General features: G+C 44.4%; 1 protein-coding gene across 1 annotated transcript in view; it reads right to left on the bottom strand.

Annotated features, from left to right (window-relative positions):
- The window catches only part of ANKDD1B (ankyrin repeat and death domain containing 1B), a gene marked incomplete at both ends in the record, with an annotated part of 33194 nt that overhangs the window by 1601 nt on the left and 10612 nt on the right, over positions 1 to 20981 (bottom strand). Inside the window, 6 exon segments of the mRNA XM_082074712.1 lie at positions 3110 to 3205; positions 11601 to 11699; positions 15494 to 15592; positions 17146 to 17244; positions 18151 to 18249; positions 20053 to 20151. Of these exon segments, the coding sequence (XP_081930838.1) occupies positions 3110 to 3205; positions 11601 to 11699; positions 15494 to 15592; positions 17146 to 17244; positions 18151 to 18249; positions 20053 to 20151 (591 nt within the window).

Raw genomic sequence — 20981 nt, forward strand, 5'->3', positions numbered from 1 at the left:
CTGAGTTAAATGCAAAATAAACCACTTTCTGTGACACTTGATACCCAAGAGCAAGTACTACGCTAGCATTGCTGTGTTCCTTGGCTCTCTCTGCTTTATATGTCACGTTTTGAACATAGTTGGGTTTCAACCACAGTTCTTACTCTCCCTGAGAAGAGGCAGTGTTGGCATGGCACTTGCTCAGGCCGTTCCTGCCTCTGCCCTGTCAGCTCTGCTTGGCTGAAGTGGGACTACCAGGTCATTTGGTGGCAGCATGGGTCATTGGGTTTAGGTTGCAGAGTCCTATTTGGCAAAGTGCCTGAGCACCAGTAAGCATGTGCACATTGAACCTGGATCTAGTTTTATTGCCTGCATAAGCAAAACCAGGGAGAGACCAAAACCGCAAGCATTTTACCCTCCAGATTAAAAGTGATTTTGCTACCTTATGAATGGCTCACCTGGAACAGGAGTGATGAGGTTGTGTCTTTGGGCACCTCTGCAAAAGTCATGTCTAGCAGTGATTTCAGCCCTCGCAGGGTGGTGCCAGGGAAAAGCTTCACCGCTAGTGTAGGTGTGTTCAAACTACTTTGATATTTCAATTTGTTTACATGCTAGTCCTGTTTCTAACAAGAGGTTGATCCAGGATTACAAAGCAGATACCAAGCGAAGAAGGAAATGGCAGCATGCCACATTTGAAAAGTGCTAAGCAAAAATCATTCCATTCCAGATTAAAGTCAGAAAAATACAAGAGGGTTATTTCCTAATGTTATAAGAGTCTTGCAAGAAAAAAAAAATAGTTCAATTAGCATTGTCACGTATGTTTGATTCCATTTTTCTAGTGCAGACTTTATTTCATGCTTCCTGACGCATGCAAGGTGAGGTTTAGGACATTTTACAGGATGGCTTCAGGCTCTCCCTGGTTTAGTGTTTCTCTTCTGAGGTTTAAAATTTAATTATTTTTTTTTTTTAATTTAATAGGGCAAACAACAAAAAAATACCCCTTTTTTTTCTCTTCCCTTTGCAGCATTACAGCTTCTCTTTGCTGCTAATTGTGTGTCTAGGCAATGACCATCAAAAGCAGGCTGGGCAGTGATAGAGTGGGGTTAGGCAAAAGCAGTAAATAGAGAAAAGGGCAAACAGAACAAAATGTTCTCACACAAACCAGTATTGTGCACTTTCTCATAGCAACATGACATTTCCTTTTGTAACTAATGCCTTGTCACAGGTAATAAGTCATCTCAATGTGACAAAAAGACAAGTTCCTACATTAATGGTTTAAAAATGCTGTAGTTTCCTGAATGGCAACACCACCTGTACAATGTCACATTCCATAACTGTAAGATCTAAGCTGCTCCCAAAGGCTGTGCTTTTAGCTCCAGGTAATGGGATACTGACACTTAGGCATCTTTTTCCCAATATGTCTGCAGCTCTTGCAGAAAACCATCTGCTTAAGCATGTTTTCTTTTCCTCAGACAGTTCAGTAAACAATGCCAAGAGAATAGGAGCATTACAGGCTCACCGCTGTCAGATGTGGCATGTCTTCTCTGGCAGCAGATGACTTCTAATTCTCCTTTAAACAACATATAAAATATTGTACCTGACAACTCCAGCTGAACCGGCACAGATCAAATACGCACAACACAGGGAATGTGTGCAGGTGTTTTTCATGATAATTGATCCAGGTCTGTGTTGTACCAGCATGATGCCCAGCAACATTAAGCGTCACAGATTTGAACATGCAGGGGTGGCAAAAGCCAGGCTAATTCATGTACCTACGCTTGGACAGGATCAGTGTCTTTTTACTGCCCTGGGAGGCACTTGGCTGACCTGGTAAAACAAACACTCCCTAGCAGGAAGCAGGAATGAGAAGGAAGTCACAGATTTGTGGGGCAGCTCAGCAATAAGAGTGCAAGAGCTGACAGTTAAGTGGGTTCCTTTCACCAGTCCTTTTGCCCTGGTTTGCTAGCTCTGGTGCTCATGGAATAAATAAGCCTTCTCAGAATTCTAAATGGTCCCAGTTAACACCCTGTGACATGAGATGTCCTGAATTTTCAAGTTCCATTTGGGCTGGGTCAGGGTTCCAAGGCATGAGCCTAGATGGGCCCCAGCAGCAGGCCAGCTCCAAACACTCCTTTGATTTTAAGAGGTACTAAGCTTACTTTTTCTTGTTCAGACATCACCTATGGAGTGTGTACAGATTCATAAGTGACATGGAATAGTCAACACAGGCCAAAATAATTGTCATCTACACTCTAAAACATCTGACAAACAATGGTAGGACAAGGGGTAATGGGTTTAAACTGGAACACAGGAGGTTCCACTTAAAGTTGAGAAGAAACTTCTTCACAGTGAGGGTGACAGACACTGGACCAGGCTGCCCAGGGAGGTTGTGGAGTCTCCTACTCTGGAGACATTCAAAACCCGCCTGGACACATTCCTGTGTAACCTCATCTGGGTGTTCCTGCTCTGGCAGGGGGATTGGACTGGATGATCTTTCGAGGTCCCTTCCAATCCCTGGCATTCTGTGATTCTATGACTCTCAGCCCTTTACCGAGGGCCATCATTAAACAGCATACATTTAAATAACAGCTAAGGAAAGAAGGTTAGAAATTCGATCAAAGGTCAGTCTAAGCTGTGTCATTCACACTTGTTGACTGGTTCTTTCCCATTTCATTGATTGTTTTATAATTAACACATAAAAGAGAAGAGTGGGCTCCTGCCAAGGCATCTGAACTCTCACTAGCAAAGGAGTGAGACACCCACACTCCTCCATTTTTCAGCCGCAGGTTTTGCTGTCCCAGAGGACCAAAGATCAACCTGGATTTAGGTCATCCCAGCCCTGATGCTGACAGCACAGTTTGAATTTAGGTCAGAATCTCCCACCATCCCTTTATGTCTGTGTGTAGAGCAGGATACAGGAAAATGATAAGATCTGCCTACAATTTCACAGCCAGTCAGGAATAAAACCCAGCTGGGGTAGAGACCTTCCCATTCCCAAGCCTAATCTCAGTTCATCAAGGCCAGTTTTACAACCTGCCAAAAGGAACCACCCCAGGAAAAAAGGCACTTCAGGATCAGAATCAGCTTTTCCCTTATAGTTCTCCTCAGTGTAAGGAAAGACATCTCTTACCTGTTTCATGGCATAGTATCTTTCTGCTTTAATGATCATATCTACAATGAGGGCGTGATTGCTCCTTGATGCCACAGCTAGTGCAGTTTTCCCGTGCTGAAAGCAGAGGTAGTGAATCGGAACATTATATATGTGAGGATAAGTATAGCATAGAAGAAACAAAGGATCTTTGTTTACAGACCCCCCCCATCCCGTTTTTTCAAGAGAACGTATTACTACAGTTTTATGGCTTTAGGGTAACTACAATCAAAGTTCTATGCTTTGCACGAGCTGCATTTCCTCAGCCCAGAGGTGGTCACTTTTCCCCCTCATTGAACTCCCCCTAAAGTATTTCTGGTGAGGTACAGCTGTTTCCAGAAACCTCCTGCACTCAGACTGGTGCTTACTTTATACCAGCTTACACTCTCCAGTCACTGCTTCCAAGTTCATGCAAGCCCAGGCATCCACAGGCCGACAACTACCTCAAATACAGTTCATTCCCAGGTTATGGTTAAACTGGCATTTCAGACCAACAGGCTGGCAAAGCTGGAGACCTCCAAATTTAAGGGCAAACCTGCATCTTGTTTTGCATAGTGAAAGAAGCTGGTTCACACAATGGAAAGAGGGTGCAGGAATTACTTTCTTATGACAACTGAGGTGAGCACAACTGAAGGTGATGTTTCATGGGTATTAAAACCAGCAAAAGGGATTATAAGCCATTGCTTTAATTCCAGCTGCAGAGGATTGCTCAGTTTATCTGAACCCATCCCTGCTGTCAGCACTTTGATGTCAAGGCATCTCAGTGGCTCTGAGGGGTTCCCTCTGCAGTTGTCCAGCCCTCTCTGCAATTGTCTATTTTGAGCAGATTTGCTGAGTGGAGGTACCTCAGATGTAAATGTTCATGGTATTCTCCACATATCAAGTGCTAGACATTCTAGAAAATTAGACATAAAAGAAGCCAACCCCTTAATTAGATGGTTCAGTAATTAAATTATAAGGCATTTCAACTCTCCAGCTATTATAAAATTCTCTAATATATACCTTTTGAGTTCTAGCTCCTCATTACACATGTGCTGTGCATTTCACAGGGAAGTGGAGAGGTGGAAAAAGGTGGTGTTTCTGGCCTCCTGTGCTTGTGCAGACGCCACTGGCATCCTGAATCCATATGTAGCACAGCAGTCTTGCACACAGGGAGCACTCTCTCCACTATCAATCACAACCAACGACAATTATATCTGCAGACAGGAGGAAGGAAGAGCTCCCAAGAGAGCATTTCCTAAGCTGTAACACCTTGCATCTCATGCAGATGCATGACATGCTCCAGAGACTGAGGACTCCTGCTGCCAGGGGATGGGGGCCAGCAAAACATTGTGCAATCAAAGCAGGCTCCCCTTTTTCCTTCCTCGTATTCAGAAGGGACATGAATATTCTTGGCATCTCAGCACCAATTCAGTTTAAAGAGGGCTGTACTTGCAAGTGTTCCCAGCAGTGGCATGGCCTCAGGCATCATCCAGCAAAAAGGCAAGGGAAGAGCTTCTCCAAGAAATAAAACCAATGCAGAAAGGTGACAGAACTTGTGCTGGCTCAAAGCCATATTCTCTTAATATGCCCTGAATTCTATCAACACTGCTGTAATACCAGGGCACTATCTGGCCCTCAGGCTTGCAGGTGCTTAAGGACAAAGCGGGCAATTAGAAGTAATTTTCTCTGCCTGCCCTTGGAATAGGAATAGAATCAGGGAATCATAGAATCATTTTGTTTGGAAGAGACCCTTAAGATCATCAAGTCCAACCATAACCTAACTCTAGCACTACACCATGTCCCTAAGAACCTCATCCACACGTCTTCTAAACACCTCCTAGGATGGTGACTCAACCAGTTCCCTGGGCAGCCTGTTCCAGTGCTTTGTAACCCTTTCTGTGAATAAATTTTTCCTAATATCCAATCTGAACCTTACCTTGTGCAACTTGAGGCCATTTCCTCTTGTCCTATTATTTGTTATTTGGGAGAGGAGACCAACACCCTCCATACTACAGCCTCCTTTCAGGTAGTCATAGACAACAATAAGGTCTCCCCTCAGCCTCCTTTTCTCCAGGCTGAACAGCCCCATTTCCCTCAGACACTCCTCACAAGACTTGTTCTCCAGGCCCCTCACCAGCTTCGTCTCCCTTCTCTGAACTCTCTCCAGCACCTCAATGTCTTTCTTGTAGTGAGGGGCCCAAAACTGAACACAAGATCCAAGGTGCGGCCTCACCAGTGCCGAGTACAGGGACATGATCACTTCTCTAGTCCTGCTGGCCACACTATTCCTGACACAAGCCAGGATGCTGTTGGCCTTTTTGGCCACCTGGGCACACTGCTGGCTCATGTTCAGCTGCTGTCAATCGACACCCCCAGATCCATTTCTGCCAGGCAGCTTTCCAGCCACTCTTCCCTGAGCCCATAGCGCTGCCTGGGGTTGTTGTGACCCAAGTGCAGGACCCGGCACTTGGCCTTGTTAAAATTCATACAATTGGCCACAGCCCAACAATCCAGATGGTCCAGATCCTTCTGTATGGCCTTCCTGCCCTCCAGCAGATCAACACTCACATCCACCTTGGTGTCATCTGCAGAACTGGCCCCATTAATGAGCCCTGGGGAACACTACTCATGACCAGCTGCCAACTGGATTTGACTTCATTCACCACAACCCTTTGGGCATGGCCATCCAGCCAGTTCTTTATTCACCACAGAGTACACCCATCCAAGGCATGAGCTGCCACCTTCTCCAGGAGAATGCTGTGGGAAACAGTGTCGAAGGCTTTACTGAAGTCCAGGTAGACAACATCCGCAAGCCCTCATCCACTAAGCTGGTCACCTCATTCTAGAATCACAGAATCAGAGAATGTTAGGGATTAGAAGGGACCTTGAAAGATCATCTAGCCCAATCGCCCTGCCGGAGCAGGAACACCTAGATGAGGTTACACAGAAATGTGTCCAGGTGGGTTTTGAATGTCTCCAGAGAAGGAGACTCCACAACCCCCCTGGGCAGCCTGTTCCAGGCTCTGTCACCCTCACCATGAAGAAATTTCTTCTCAAATTTAAGTGGAACCTCCTCTGTTCCAGTTTGTACCCATTGCCCTTTGTCGTATCATTGGCTGTCAACAAGAAGAGCCTGGCTCCATCCTTGTGACACTCACCCTTTACATATTTATAAACATTAATGAGGTCACCCCTCAGTCTCCTCTTCTCCAAGCTAAAGAGCCCCAGCTCCCTCAGCCTTTCCTCATAAGGGAGATGCTCCACTGCCTTAATCATCTTCGTTGCCCTGCGCTGGACTCTCTCCAGCAGCTCCCTGTCCTTCTTGAACTGAGGGGCCCAGAACTGGACACAATATTCCAGATGTGGTCTCACCAGGGCAGAGCGGGAGGAAAACCTCTCTCGACCTACTCACCACCCCCCTTTTAATACACCCCAGGAAGAAGGAAAACAAGTTGGTCAAACAGGACCTGCCTTTCATAAACCAATGTTGACTGGGCCTGATCACACGGTTTTCTTGTACAGGCCATGTGATGGCACTCCAGCCGATCTGTTCCATGACCTTCCCTGTTACCAGTGTCAGACTGACACACCTGTAGTTCTCTGGATCCTCCTTCTAGCCCTTTTTGTAGATGGACATCACATTTGCCAACTTCCAGTTAACATGGACCTCCTCAGTTAGCCAGGACTGCTAATAAATGATTGAAAGTGGCTTAGTGATCACATCCACCAGCTCCCTCAGTACCCTTGGATGTATCCTGTCTGGCCCCATAGACTCGTGGGTGTATAAGTGGTGAAGCAGATCACCAGCCATTTCCCTTTGCATTACTGGTGCTTCATTCTGCTCCCCATCCCTGTCTTCCAGCTCAGGGGGGTGGGTACCTGGAGCACAACTGGTATTTATTAAAGACTGAGGCAAAGAAGGCATTTACACCTCAGCCTTTCCCTCATCCTCTGTCACTGTGTTCCCCCTCGCACCCACCACAGGGTGGAGATTCTCCTTAGCCCTCCTTTTGTTGTCAATGTATTTATAGAAGCATTTTTTGTTGCCTTTTACAGCAATAGAAAGGCTCAGCTCTTGTTGAGCTTCTAGTTTTCTTCCTGGATAACTTCACAACATCCTTGTATTCCTTCTGAGTAGCCTGCCCCTTCTTCCAAAGTTTATAGATTCTCATTTTATTCCCGAGTTCCAGCCGGAGCTCTCTCTTCAGCCAGGCTGGCCTTCTCCCTGCTGGCTAGTCTTTTGGCACATGGGGACAGCCTGCTCATGCACTCTTAAGATTTCCTTCTTGAAGAGTGACCAGCCTTCCCGGACTCCTTTGTCCTTCAGGACTGCCTTCCAAGGGACTCTGCCAACCAGCCTCCTACGCAGACCAAAGACTGCCCTTCAGAAGTCGAAGGCAGCAGTTCTGCTAAGCCCTCTTCTAACTTCTCCAAGAATAGTAAACTCGATCATTTCATGACCGCGATGCCCAAGAACAGCCTCCAACCATCACATTGCCCACAAGTCCTTCTCTGTTTACAAACAACAGAACCGGTGGGGTGCCTTCCCTAATAGGCTCACTGACCAGCTGTGCCAGGAAGTTGTCTTCCATGCACTCCAGGAGCCTCCTAGACTGCAGCCTCTCTGCTGTGTTGTATTTCCAGCAGACATCTGGTGAGTTGAAGTCCCTCACAAGAACAGGGGCTAGCGGTCGTGAGACTTCTCCCAGCTGCCTGCAGAGGATATCATCTGCCTCTGCACCATGGTTGGGTGGGCTGTAAGAGACTCCACCAGGATATCTACCTTGTTGGCCTTCCCCTTGATTATTACCCATGAGCCGACTGGCACCCCCATCAAGCTCCAGACAATCAAAACACTCCCTAACATCCTCCCTAACATCGAGGGCTACCCCTCTTCCTCTCCTTCCTCGCCTGTCTGTTCTGAAGAGTTCATAGCCACCCAATGCAGTGTTCCAGTTGTGGGAGTCATCCCACCATGTTTCTGTGATGGCAACTACATTGCAGTTTTTCTGCTGCACCGTGGCCTCCGGTTCCTCCTGTTTGTTGCCCATGCTGGCTGCATTCATATAGATGCACTTCACCTGGGCTATTGATCCTGCCACCTTTTTCCAGTGAGAAGCTGTGAGAGGCGGTGGTTCTTAGCCCACAGTGTGAGTGTGGGAGGCTGAGGTATTTGAAATAATTGTCTCAAAGCCTGTTTGCTGAAGTAATATGAATTATTGTCTGAAAGCCTGCTTGCTCGGGGGAACAAGGCAGGAAGATGTTTACTCGTGGTGCTTGCCTGTTGTGCTCGCTGTAAATACTTGCTTTAAATGCTTAATCACAGTAAGGCTTGATCACTGTGAGCTGCGTAGTGCGAAGAAACTCAAGTAAGGTAGAATATACTTGATGACCATGAGTTGCAGTTTGTGGACTCAGAGCATGCTTAAAGGTCACGTAAGCTTAATCGAAGCTCAAGCAGTATCAGCCACCAACACCTGGGACCAGGCCAGCAGTTTGTCCAGGCAACTCCTGTCACCAAGTGCAATAAGAAGCCGCATGAAAAAGACCTTTTGTGTGGCCATCCACTACTGAGGACCTGAAACCTGAGACCTGCCCGTACCAATGGGACAGATGGAAGAAAACGCTGAATCCAGATGGTGCTTATCTCTTGCTTATCTTTTGCTTATCTGCTCAAATACATGCTTCATTTTCCTTCTGAATTTCATTACTCTGTCTCTCTCCACTCCACATAATTAATTGATGGAATAAATTGGCCTGATAGGTGGCATTTAACCTCCTTTCTCTCTCCATCTCACTCTTGGGATAATTTTGAAACCTTCCTGAGCCCAAAATCAGACCAGGGCACTACAGAAGCCCTGATTCCTTTGTGTCCATTCTCAGGTGCTTACATGGTTTCTAACAGATCTATAACCCTTATGTCTCTTCTACCACATGGCTCTGGATCCCCTACCTCCACCGAGACAGCAGACAAAGGGGCTCACTAGCACCCCATCCCTCAAATGCTGGCGTACCACCTTTGGGTTTATCTCTGCCTACTCCTGGTTTTCTCTCCTCCCCTCTTCAAACCCTGTTTAAAGCTCTTTCAATGAGCCCTGCTAACTCCTGCCCAAGGACCTTTTTCTACCTTTGAGACAGGTGTGCCCTCATTTGTCATCAGCAGACCAGGTGTCATTTAAACCAACCTGTCATCAAAACCCCCAAATTCTGCCAGTGACACCAGTCCTGCAGCCAGGTATTGATCTGCAGTGTCTTCCTGGGTCTTCACTCATAATTTCCTGCAACTGAGGGGACAGAGAACACTACTTGTGCTCCTGATCGCTTAAACAGTCATCCCAAGTCTCTGAAGTCTCTCTTGATTGCCTTTGGATTTCCCTTTTCAGTCTCATCACTGCCTACCTGAAAAATTAGTAGAGGATAATAATCTGAGGGCTGCACCAGCACAGGAAATTTTCAGACCTTTAACCCTGGCCCGAGGGAGGCAGCAGACTCCCCTAAGAAGTGCATCCAGTCTGCATATAGAACCTCCTGTTCCCTTCAGGAGGGAGTCTCCTGTGACAATAACCTACCTTTTCTTCTTTATAGAAGCTGTTTTATGAAGGGCATAGACCAACTTAATCTCCACAGCACCTCTAGCTTGGTTGAACCATCATCCTCTGTATTGTTGTTTGGTTCCACTTGCAGAGCCTCATACTTGTTGTGCAAGGGAAGCTGGGCAGGTAGTCGCAGCAGAGACCGTCCCTCTGTGCCGGGCAGAAACACGCTGCCATTGTCCCCTATCCCTTGAGCCACCACGTTCCGCCATGCAGACAGAGGATAGTGAGTCCTCTGTACCCTGTGCCCTGTCTACCTGCTGGACCTGCCTCAGGGAAGGCAGGGTGCAACTCTAGGGATCTATTGCACTCTCACACTCCCTGATATTCCTCAACCTACTCACCTGCTCCCCGAGCTCTGTCACTAAGCGGAGGAGTTCCTCTACCTGGGCACACCTCCCACAGCTGTGCTCACTGCTGCCATCCAGTACTGGTATAAGAGCAGGGCACACCCTGCAGCCTGACACCTGGGTGGCAGCGTCTTCCCACCAGGTTCTGGTCTGGGCAGCTGCATGACTTGTCATGGGTGCTGGCCTTGCAGAAGGTACGCTTTCAGACAGGTGGACACCATACTCCCTGGTTGAGCTGGCAGAGCTTCCCTGCCCTTTCTGCAGGCCCTACTGCACAAACCGCTATGCAAACTGTATTATCCCACTCTGCTTACCTGCTCTGGTAACTAGCCCTCCATAGGCTGCTTTTTAAAGGTGTGGTAGCAGCTGCTCCAGCAATGCCCAGGTCTCGTCAGTGACTCTCGCCAGAGCCGACAGATCCTAGTGCTGCCCTGGCGGTCCCCTGCCTCAGAAAACACCTGCCTGCACCGAAAATCTGCTGCTTTTGCCGCAGATTCAGATCCAGTCCGTGATTCAGATCCCCTTGGCGATAGGTAGAGAGAATTTTCTAATTGCCAAGGCACTGTCCCTGTCCAAAGTGGACAAGACTTCATTCTGGGCCAACCTGCAGGAGAATTACATCTCTCTGGCTAGCCTAGGCATGACTCTGAATCAGAAGGCTTAACTGCAATGCATTATCTTACCTCAGCCTCCCAAAACATATCAACCATGTCACCCACACTCAGAGCCCAGAGCTTCACATCAGGCTTGAGAAGAAAGAGATGATCCCAGACCATAGCTTAACTTCTCATCAGGACAACTTGTACATGAAAATTACTTTTTAAAATTACTGAAGAGCCATATTTTGCTCATGATAAACATAAAATATGTCAACTCAGTCATAAAGAAAATCAATATAGTGGTAACATCATAAAAAGGGAAAAAACAATCTTCCAGTAACTTAGTAACATTTGTAAATACTGGATTTGGTACTATGTCCTTTCAAAAGCACTTCCCCAGAGAGTCTTTGCTTTGGTACTTGTTCCAGCTGTTGCCATTCTTGCCTCAGTCTTTCCAGGCTGAACTTCAGCAACAGAGTCTAAACACCCACCTGAACAGATCTGGAACAGCTTCTCAGGGACACAGCACCATCACTTGCAGATGGCCCAGGGTTCTAAAGGGCAAACTCGCTGTCACTGCAATTAGTAAAGCTGGCAGTACCTATGCGTCTCCTGGCAATGAACCTGTCTGCGGGTGCACTGTTAAAACAGCTAAAGACTGTTTTTCACACTATAAGCCTAGTCCTTTTTTCCATCAGAGGTCTCTGGCAGTATTGTATACCCCTCAAACTATGGAACTTGGAAGATTTACAGCTCTTCACTAAAACCATTTGAGATCTCTGAAATCTGCAGGTATGGCAGTTTTAAAAGGAGACTTAATATGTTACAGCTAACTGTTAGCTTTACCTAGGAAAGACAACTGGCAACAAGTGCTTCCTGCATCTCTGCCAGTTTATAAAACAAACAGTAAAATAATGTAATCCTTGCATAGGTGAGGAACATAAGCTACCTTATCCATGGTCTTGAGTTTGCAGCCTGCCTTCAGCAGCACTTCCACCAGCTCCACATTGCCAAGATCAGCTGCCAGATGCAGAGGGGTTTCCTGCCTCTGGAATTAATGACACCAAAGAAATACAATAAGCCAAAGTCCCTCCTGGAAGCAGAGTGCTCACAATCTGGATCTAAACAAGATTCACAACAAGCGACAGCCTTGCCTAGAAAATACTGAACAGAATGAAATAATTTAACTTTTAAGTGATCTGACTGCCAGTTCTGCTTCAGAAAAGAAAAGGGAGCATCTGGGATCTCTGCAGGAAAACCAGGCATGAGTTCCATCTGGCGGAGGAAAAAGTTGATGTCATGCCCCTCTAATGTACTGTAACATAATGAGCTCTCTCTCTTCCCTCTTAAAACAAGGTGTTTTGGACAGAGTGCTTCATGCAACTGCCAACCCTTGCCTATACTGTCCTCTTCGGTAACCTTTTCCCTGCTGGTATTCATGCAAAGACAACTGGACATCCATAATTTTCAATGGTACATTGTGCCGCAGTGCACAATGGGTTTTGTTAGCCAACCATGCCATAAACAGTTATATGTAGCAGAAGTCTAAGAAGTCTACCTGCTCCATAACAGGTTTGATGAAACTTAAACCACACACACAGACATTAGAAAAAAAAGGCATTAGACAAAACTAGACAATAAAGAAGTACAGCTAAAGGGGCATCCAGCTTCACATCTAATCTTTGCGTCTGAAATGAGGGTTGTGTAGTCTCCACGCAGCTGCATATACCCAAATGAAACCTATTTATTTATTTATCCTTCTACAGAATGTTAGGATAAGAAATTCCAGCCACCTATAGTTGTAATAAAGCAGCAAATAAGATAGCTGTTGTTTCTCGAAGCCCTGCATGTCTGGACAAGTCCCGTAGCATGTTTCATGTGACACAACATCCCTTTAAGGTGAATGTTTTTGTGCTTGTGCTTGCCTGATGTTGCAAGTCTACATTCTGTAGGTCTAGTTAGAGAACTTTTTTGGCCTTCAGACCTTACCTTAAAGGTTGCAGGGTCAACTACCAAGGCCTAACACCAAGAAACGCCAGCCTCAGGGTTCCACATTGGAGTCACTCATCAGCTCTTTTGGGAATACACATTATGACCACATCACCTCATTAATTTCTCCCAACAGTATTTTCTGCAGTAATTTAGAGATATGTATGTAGCTATTGTGTATAACTTCAGACATGCTAGAGACAAAGCACAAATCATTTCTGAAACATGTGTTCAAGAAGGTTACAAAATTCTCTGGTTTATGTGGCAGAAGAGCTTATCTTCATACTTGCCCACAGCTGCAAATAGCAGCCTCTGCCTCCCACAAAAATGTGTATAAATCAATCTTTAGCAACAAAATGACAGGTGGAAAGGGGCAAACTATAATTTCTCAAAGACTAGTCCTTGTTACTCTCTTGGGGAGCAACCCCCACCTGTCACATGGGAAACCAAGGTGTGTTTCTCCAAACATAACAATAGTGCCCAATGTGGGACTTCACAGACCGGGTGGGGAAGTGTTTCCACAGCTGAGAAATAGGGTTGATGAGGAGGGAGAAGAAACATTCTCTTTAAAGCACCACAGCCGGCAGGCTGGTCTATACACAGCTGGTGCCTCAATGTCTGCCTAGTCCATTATGGCCAGGGCGCCAGCATACAACATCCACAAGATCTGTACAAACTTCTGCCATATGGACCATGAGCTCTGGATGTCATCCAGATCTTTGGAGGCCTGGTTGTCACTGTAGACCACGTCCATCACCATTAACTCCTACACAGATAACTTATTCTGTGGTAGTCTACTTGTCTTGCTGGTTTACAATGCCTTCTTTGAGGAGATACCTTGCCTTCACACTTGATAAGAGCCACGTCCAGAGGCTCACAGGTGGGCTGTCTCTCTTCTGATCCCTTTGTCACTCCCATAGTCCCTTGTGATGGACCCCAGCTGCTGGGCTTCCCTACCTTCCCAGTACTGGAGCAACCAGGTAATAATGTGCTCACCTTGCTCATAGATTAATACTTGCTGCCTGTCTCATACAATGTTCAGGTTGGGGACCAGGTAGTTTCTGCCTCTTTTGTCCTTCTTGTTTCTTCCCTGTCTTGTCCTGCTGCTGGCCAGGCTGTCTCTTCTGACTCTTCCCTTTCCACCCCTCAAGCAGGAGCTGCTGCTTTTCTTACTAACCAAGTCAATGTCCACTTCCACCATTTCTTCTTGAGTACAGGAGCAACTATTACACTTGAGGGCTGGATTTCTGCTTACGCTTCGCTGTGTGCCCTCAGATTGAGTGACCTTTTCAATGTCCTTACGGGTGGCTTCAGATCAGGAGATCTTTCAGCATCCCTTTGTGTGCTCCTTGATCAAGAGATCCTCTTTCTCTTTTGAGGGTACCGGATGGCAGCTCAGTAGACATGGATCAGACATCAACACAGCATTAGAAGTTACTGTGTTTCATCAGGGCAGGGAAGGGGCCCCTCCTTCAAATGGTGTACCAGTTACCTGGGACTACATGCCCGATCAGGCAGGAATTCTCAAGATATTTGAGGCAAATAACAGCCCCAGACACCTGCCCAGCTCCTCCCGCACACCCAGCCACCCAAGGATTGACTGGCTCTGGGCACATTCCTGTGTGGCATTCCCAATTAGCTGCTTAACCTTATGAATGATAATAAAAAATCAGGTTCAAGACACACACTGATATGAACAGCCTGGTTATACAAGGATATTCAAGGAGCTGAGAGATCATTACAAGATGGTGGGAGACACCTATCCTGGAGGACAAGAAAGGGTAGGTGCCTTTTGTTCCTCTCTCCACAAAGCATCTCTCAAAGACAAAAGGGGGAAAGGTGTAACTGCTCACTTTCTCTATGATATGGTTCTCTGAGTACCTGGATAGCAGTAGCATGCGGCCCAAAAATATCAGTGTTTTTATCACAGGTCTTTCAGGCAAAGCAAGTGATACAGCAAAAGCTGAAAATGGTCATTAACAATTATAGGAGGTTTTGTGCAGCTAAAAACGGATCAAGCAAGCCAGCACCAAACTGAATACATGGCCTTCCACAGAGGATGGTATCCAGTACTTCAGGGAATTTGTGGTGGTGGAGGTGGTCTGCAGCAGAATGGTCAACAACCAACCAGGCCTCCATGCAGAGGCCAAACAATCCCGGTAAAGGTGGGGAAAACAGAAGGTGGCATCCCTGTCTAGGCTCGAACCACTGACCTTTACAGTTAACAGCCAAAGGTGTTAACTGATTGCACCACAGAGATTTGTAACCTCATCACTCAGTGTGATGTTCTGGTTGTAAAGCATCATTTTGGTCAGCTCTGCTTATGTGCTTGGTTGTGTCCCCTCCCAACTCCCTGTGCACCCCCAGTCTATTCACTGGAAGGGCAGAATGTGAAACAGAAAAAGCCTTGCTGCTGTGCAAACACTGTTCAGCAACACGTAAAACACTGGTCCCTTACAGGGACTGTTTTTGTCACAGATCTAAAACACAGTATAGGGGCTGCTGTGAAAAAAAAATAAACTCCCACCCAAGTGACATTCTGAGATCCCTCTGAGATCAATACTGAGACATTTCTGTCATTTATTATGCATGAATTGTAACATTCAAACAATAAATTGATCCAAACATTTTCTGAGTATGTAGCATTTTGCTATCTTTATCTTGTACAAACAATATGAGCACAGTGTGTACCGGTGACTAATACATATGCGCACACGCAAAAAATTAAGGAGGGAACTGCCTCTTCCTTCCTATCCTTTTGTACTTTCCTTTTAAGAAAAAAAAAAAATCAAGAAAAATCCATATAATCTCCTCTTTACCAGTGAAGTTATGCTAATTTCCAGGTTTTCTTACGTGATTTAAGGCGTTTATATCATGGTTGCTGTCCAAGAGGCTTTTTACTACTGGTAGTTGATTACTGATGACTGCTAGATGGAGAGAGGAATTCTTCTGCTGTAGAGGGAAAATAATAAACTATTAAACTTGGGTACATTATTAGAAGTTCATTAAAAAAGGAAAAGAGGTTCTTACTAAAATCCACCAAAGGTGATACACTCCAGCAATGGTTCAAGACTGCAGAAAACACACCTTGAGGTGCAGAGTTAGCCCGAAATGGCAGCCTGCTCCTGCAACACCACAGCAGCAGGCAAACAAATACAGCTGAAAAACCTGGAAATGTTGAGTGCACGGGGCGTGTATCAGTGTGTTACCATTCAGGAATGCAGCAAGACACTGCTTTTATGTGTTCTTACCTCGAATGTACTGCTACACTTGGCTGACAATAGGGAGGTTAGAGTAATGTTACTGTTCCCTCAGAAAATTCGGTTTGCCCACAGTTGAATAGACAGATTAATTATGTATTGAGGAAACCAATGTCAAAATCTACACTCCAGGAAAAAAAATCTTGTCACATATTGCTGATTGAAATACTCTTTATACTAAGCTGATTTGCTGTCATATTTATAAAAAGCAAATTACAGCTAGAAAGAAATTAAGCCATTTTTTTAAATTTGCGTGAGTATTCATTAAAATAACTGAGGCACAGGTCCAAGACCAGTCACAATCCAAACATTAGATTGGCAAGATCATGTTAAACATGTGACTCATCAGTTTCTTGTTAAATACAGCTGAAAAATAATTCCATAGCAGTGCCATTCACAGGTGCCAGATACCAATTCATTAGTGTCTTTATAAACCACAGCCATTTCTTCTAGGCTACAGAAAAAATAAAGCAAGTGCTTATACAACACTGCACTGGAAATATTTCCAAAAGCTAAGTCACAATTTTATGAGTTGCTTCTGCTACAGAAAGCCAATGAGAAAGAACAGCACAACAACTTCCTGATCTTTAAAATAAATCATTTCAAGCAAAACATAAATTGGTCTTCCTTGATAATATTATGCAACAGGCCAGTGATTATGGCAGATAAGTCATGAAGACCATTTTCCATTTGCATCCTGTACTGTAGAGATGGAAAATCCCAGATGTGACAAAAACTGTAATATCTAAATTGAGGCAAGATTTGATTTTAGGAATATCTCTTTCTTTTTAAACCCCAAAGAATAGTGGGATGCAGATTTTGAAGGCATACGCTTTGAGCGCAGAGGGTGAAAACACTGAAGTGTTCATTTACCTTTATTCAAAATCAGTTACAAGTGTTAACTCTTTGCCCATAGCACACAGGGATGCCTGCATTACTGCTGCTTATTTCAAGCAGGGTACGTTGCTTATCTTCCCACAAGGCCCAGTTCTTGGCTTAGCCTGGCCAACTCTACGCTGCTCTCCACGAGTCTGCCCAGGTATTCACTGCATTTGAGCAACAGGACCTTGGCTTTGTTGGTCCATACATATTGTTAACCAACACCCATAAACCACATAATGATGTTTATAGTGAAAAAATAAAGGAACTAGTTAATCTCATTCAGCTGCCTGAATTCCCAAGGAAGGTCATAAAAGACAGGACATGCTGAAGAGAAGCAGAAAAGTTGTGTTGATTTACACTCACCTCAGGCTTAGGAGCCAGGTCAATATTCTTATCAATAAGAAAAGTAACCAAGGATAAGTGTCCATTCTGAATTGCAATCTGCAAAGCACTGCTATTGTTCTGAAAGAAATGGTATAGGCAGCAAAAACTTACGGTTTTGTTGCTGGAAAAACAATACTAAAGAGAGCTATCAATACACAATCTTTCATTTTAACTTGTGTTATGATCTGCTCCCTCCAAAAAATGTCCTTTGATAAAATGATCTAAAACGAAGTGGATCAGCAGTTAGCGTGATGTGATTTTGTAAATACTGAAGGAACTTCCCATTTTTACTATATCACAACAAACATGCTAAAACCACTAGTATTCTTTAGTCCTTTTCAATCTCTCTTAAGAAAGAGATAAATCAGCATTGTCAGCTGTCCTGTGCCATGGACAACGAAAAAGCCAACATGTCTCCTAGTCTTATTCATTCAGTTTGACCTTTAACAATAATGTACAGTCATATTAACAAGCTTTTAAAAAATAAATCAATAGACAATTTTCTCTTAATTCTGCTAAAACAAGCAAGCTCTCAGTCTGCTGGAATCATAAACTCCTTGCAGCAGGCAAGCCAAGGCCATGCAACAGATGTGAGCTGGACTGGTGTCCAGGAACCAGATATGGAGAACAGGTTTGTCATCAGATCAATCATATGCACTGCCAAAAAGGAGAATTTTTCAATTACCATGGTTGGTTCCATTTCTTAGCCATATGTCTTACTGTTGGACACCTAGTAAATAAAAAACCTCCACCACAGTACTCTGCCAAATATATCTATGCTGTATTTCTTCTACATCAGTTTTATTCTGTTAGCACTCTCTACATTCTCATTTCTATTTTATTAACTTCTTTATCTTTTCACCATTTCATAAAAATAAGCGTAGGAAATATACTATTAGTACATACAGAAAAGGGAAGAAAATGTTCTTCCCACAGCCCAAGATGTCACAGTACCTGTGTGCTGGAGGCATACTGTGTACATACGTGAGTTAAAATATTGATGTCACTCCCTGCTTCCAGTAGGAGTTCAGCACATTTTTCATGACCACCTTCAACAGACAAGTAAAATGGAGTTTCTCCCTTCTAGAGCAATAGAGAGAAAATATCTGTTTCAATTTAAGCCGCATGACTGTAAGGATGTGATATAAAACAGGTTAGCTCGATCAGACTCATTCAGCCAAATACAAAAGAGGAGATGGTCACAAGAGAACACAACCTGAATGCTCCTAAAGTAACACTTGGGTAAAATGGCAACTCACCAACACTTCAGTGACAGATGACATTAATGTTGACCGATGTACAATAAGGTTTACAATACAGATAACTAGTTCATAAATATTAATTGTGCTCCTTTTGAAGATGATTGCTAGCAGCAGGCACAGAAACAAAGCTGGTGGGTAGCAATTGCTGTTGTTCAACATCAGGCAACACCGCTAACACCCTGGCACATACCGTAAGTACTGATTTCTGTCAGCCAAATGCCATGGATTTCTGACGAATTCCCAGCTCTAGCACTAGTGATAAGGAATACTTCTGGCATATACTTCTGCTGCATGTTTGTTTCAAATCTTCTCACCCCAAAAAAGTCTCCATGTCTTCACAGCAAGTCTCTAAAATAAGTTGCATCAGCTGCACAATAATTTAATCCCTGCTTCTCAACTCCTAAAATACACAAATGTTTGTTGAAAAGTACCTTACTGTTTCAGCATTCACCGAAGCATCAATAAATCCTGATTTTGACTTGAAGTCCTGCCACCATTACTCTGGTAAACTTATTATAATACATTTTAGTGCTTTGTGCATGCTGGGGAAAGAGACACTTGCTTATCAACAGAGCAGAACATGTCCAGTTGGACAGGAAGGTTGAGCACCAGCCATGGCAAAGCGGGACACAAGCAGTACAAGCTTTGCGTGCAGAAGCAACAGCATTATTAGACCAGGCTTGGAAACATGAGGACATCACATCTCACAGAGGCTTGTGTGCCTGAAAGCTTGCATACCTTGATAAAAGAGAACCCTCAACCCCTAAATCTGTTGCTGATTAAGGAAGAGGAGGGCCTTGGGTAAGAGTGGGTGTCCCTTCCTCATTTCACCCACTGGGCCAGCAGAACAGATAGTCAACTATATGGCAGGTTTCTGCAATGGGCATGTCAGCCCACAGGAAAGTGAATTAACTCACTCAGCTCATCCCAGCTGCCCCACAGAAGAAGCAGAAGACACGAGGATCCTTTGCAAAGCAGGAACACTGAGCTGCGTACTTAGTGTGCATTTCATTCTGCCACCCCTCCTTTAAGCCTTAATATTATGCTCATGAATGCATCAGCTCAGGGGTACAACCTTCACAGCTAATATGCAATTTATTAATATGCTGGCTGAACTCACCAACACTAACCCTGAAAAAAAAGTTGGACAGGCAATGACTGCAGCCCATTCTGTGCAACCAGTTGAGATCAAATGAACAAGGTGCAAATCTAAGACCTCTTTGCTGAGGTGCCTGCAATGTTATGTACTGGGTATATATGTTGAATTGACTCAGGGAACAGCCTAATTAGAAACACTAAAAGGAATGGGATCATGTAGCAAGAACTGCTGGAAGGCAGGAAGCAAGGTGGAGGTTAGGTCCTCCTGTTTCCTTCTACCAGCAGATAGGGCTTGTGAGACAGAGGGAGGACCATTGTGTGAGGAACAGAGGACAGAGAAAGAGACATTGAAGGAGATAATAGAGCTGAATTTATTGGAGGAGAAACAATTAAACAGGATGCAAACAGAAAAGCAGCAGAACTGATGAAGTCTACTCACTGCAACGTTTATTCCATTGAAATGTTATTTTTAATCAATTTTTCAAATCTCAGACTTTATCTATTTTAATAATTTCTGTGTCCTTACCTGATTGAATTCATTTATTTCCTCCCACTGTTCAAGCAGAATTTCTACAACTTTGCTGTGACCATTTTTGGCAGCTAGATGCAATGCTGTGTTTCCCTCCTTGAAATTAAAATGTCAGATAAGATCATTTAAAACCCAGAATAAAGTTGAAACAATAAGTAAAAACACCATGTACTTAAACACAAAGCCTTTGGTCTTTCCACCTCTCTTTTACATACAAGGAGGAGGTAGATCCACATGGCATGTTCCAAGATTCAGACTAATCTGAAAGGAACCTTTTCATATGTATGCAAGCACTCAAAAAGATTTAAAATTCTGACTCCTGAGGAATGGATCAGAATAAAACTTTGGACACTGGTTCCTACAAGGATGGGGACATCAAGACCCCAAAACCACTGTTTTAAAGATAAATAGACAAAACCTAGGTAAGTATATGTAATCTTGTACTGGCCTTGATGCCAATGTCATAATCTTCAGTCCTCTTTGCCATCAGTACAAATCCTCACTAGCTAATTAAGGGGAAAAAACAATCAACCAAAAAAAACCCAAAAAACAAACAACCCCATCACAACCAGCACACCAGCAAGCAAACAAAACCAGGGTGAGCTATATCATTAACAGGAAGAGCAACAGCTTTTGAGCTAAAAGACACAAGAGCACAAGAGCAAGTATAGAACTGGCTAGAAACAAACTGAAGCTGGCAATTAGGAGAAGGATCCTAATCTTCAGGTAAATGAAGGTCAAGAACAGCTTTTCAACCAGACCACTACAGAGGTGGAGGGGCAGAAAATTCACATACAGTTTTGGAAGAGGTATGTTTGTTAATTGATGATGACAGTGCGATTGCTTTCAGTGACCCATGAGATGCATTACTGGAGCTGCTGTCCTGACTTCTTACTTACTCTTTAGGATCTCAGCATTCACCTCTC

This window comes from Streptopelia decaocto (genome assembly GCF_964273445.1).
Source record: "Streptopelia decaocto genome assembly, chromosome: Z".
Taxonomy (NCBI): domain Eukaryota; kingdom Metazoa; phylum Chordata; class Aves; order Columbiformes; family Columbidae; genus Streptopelia; species Streptopelia decaocto.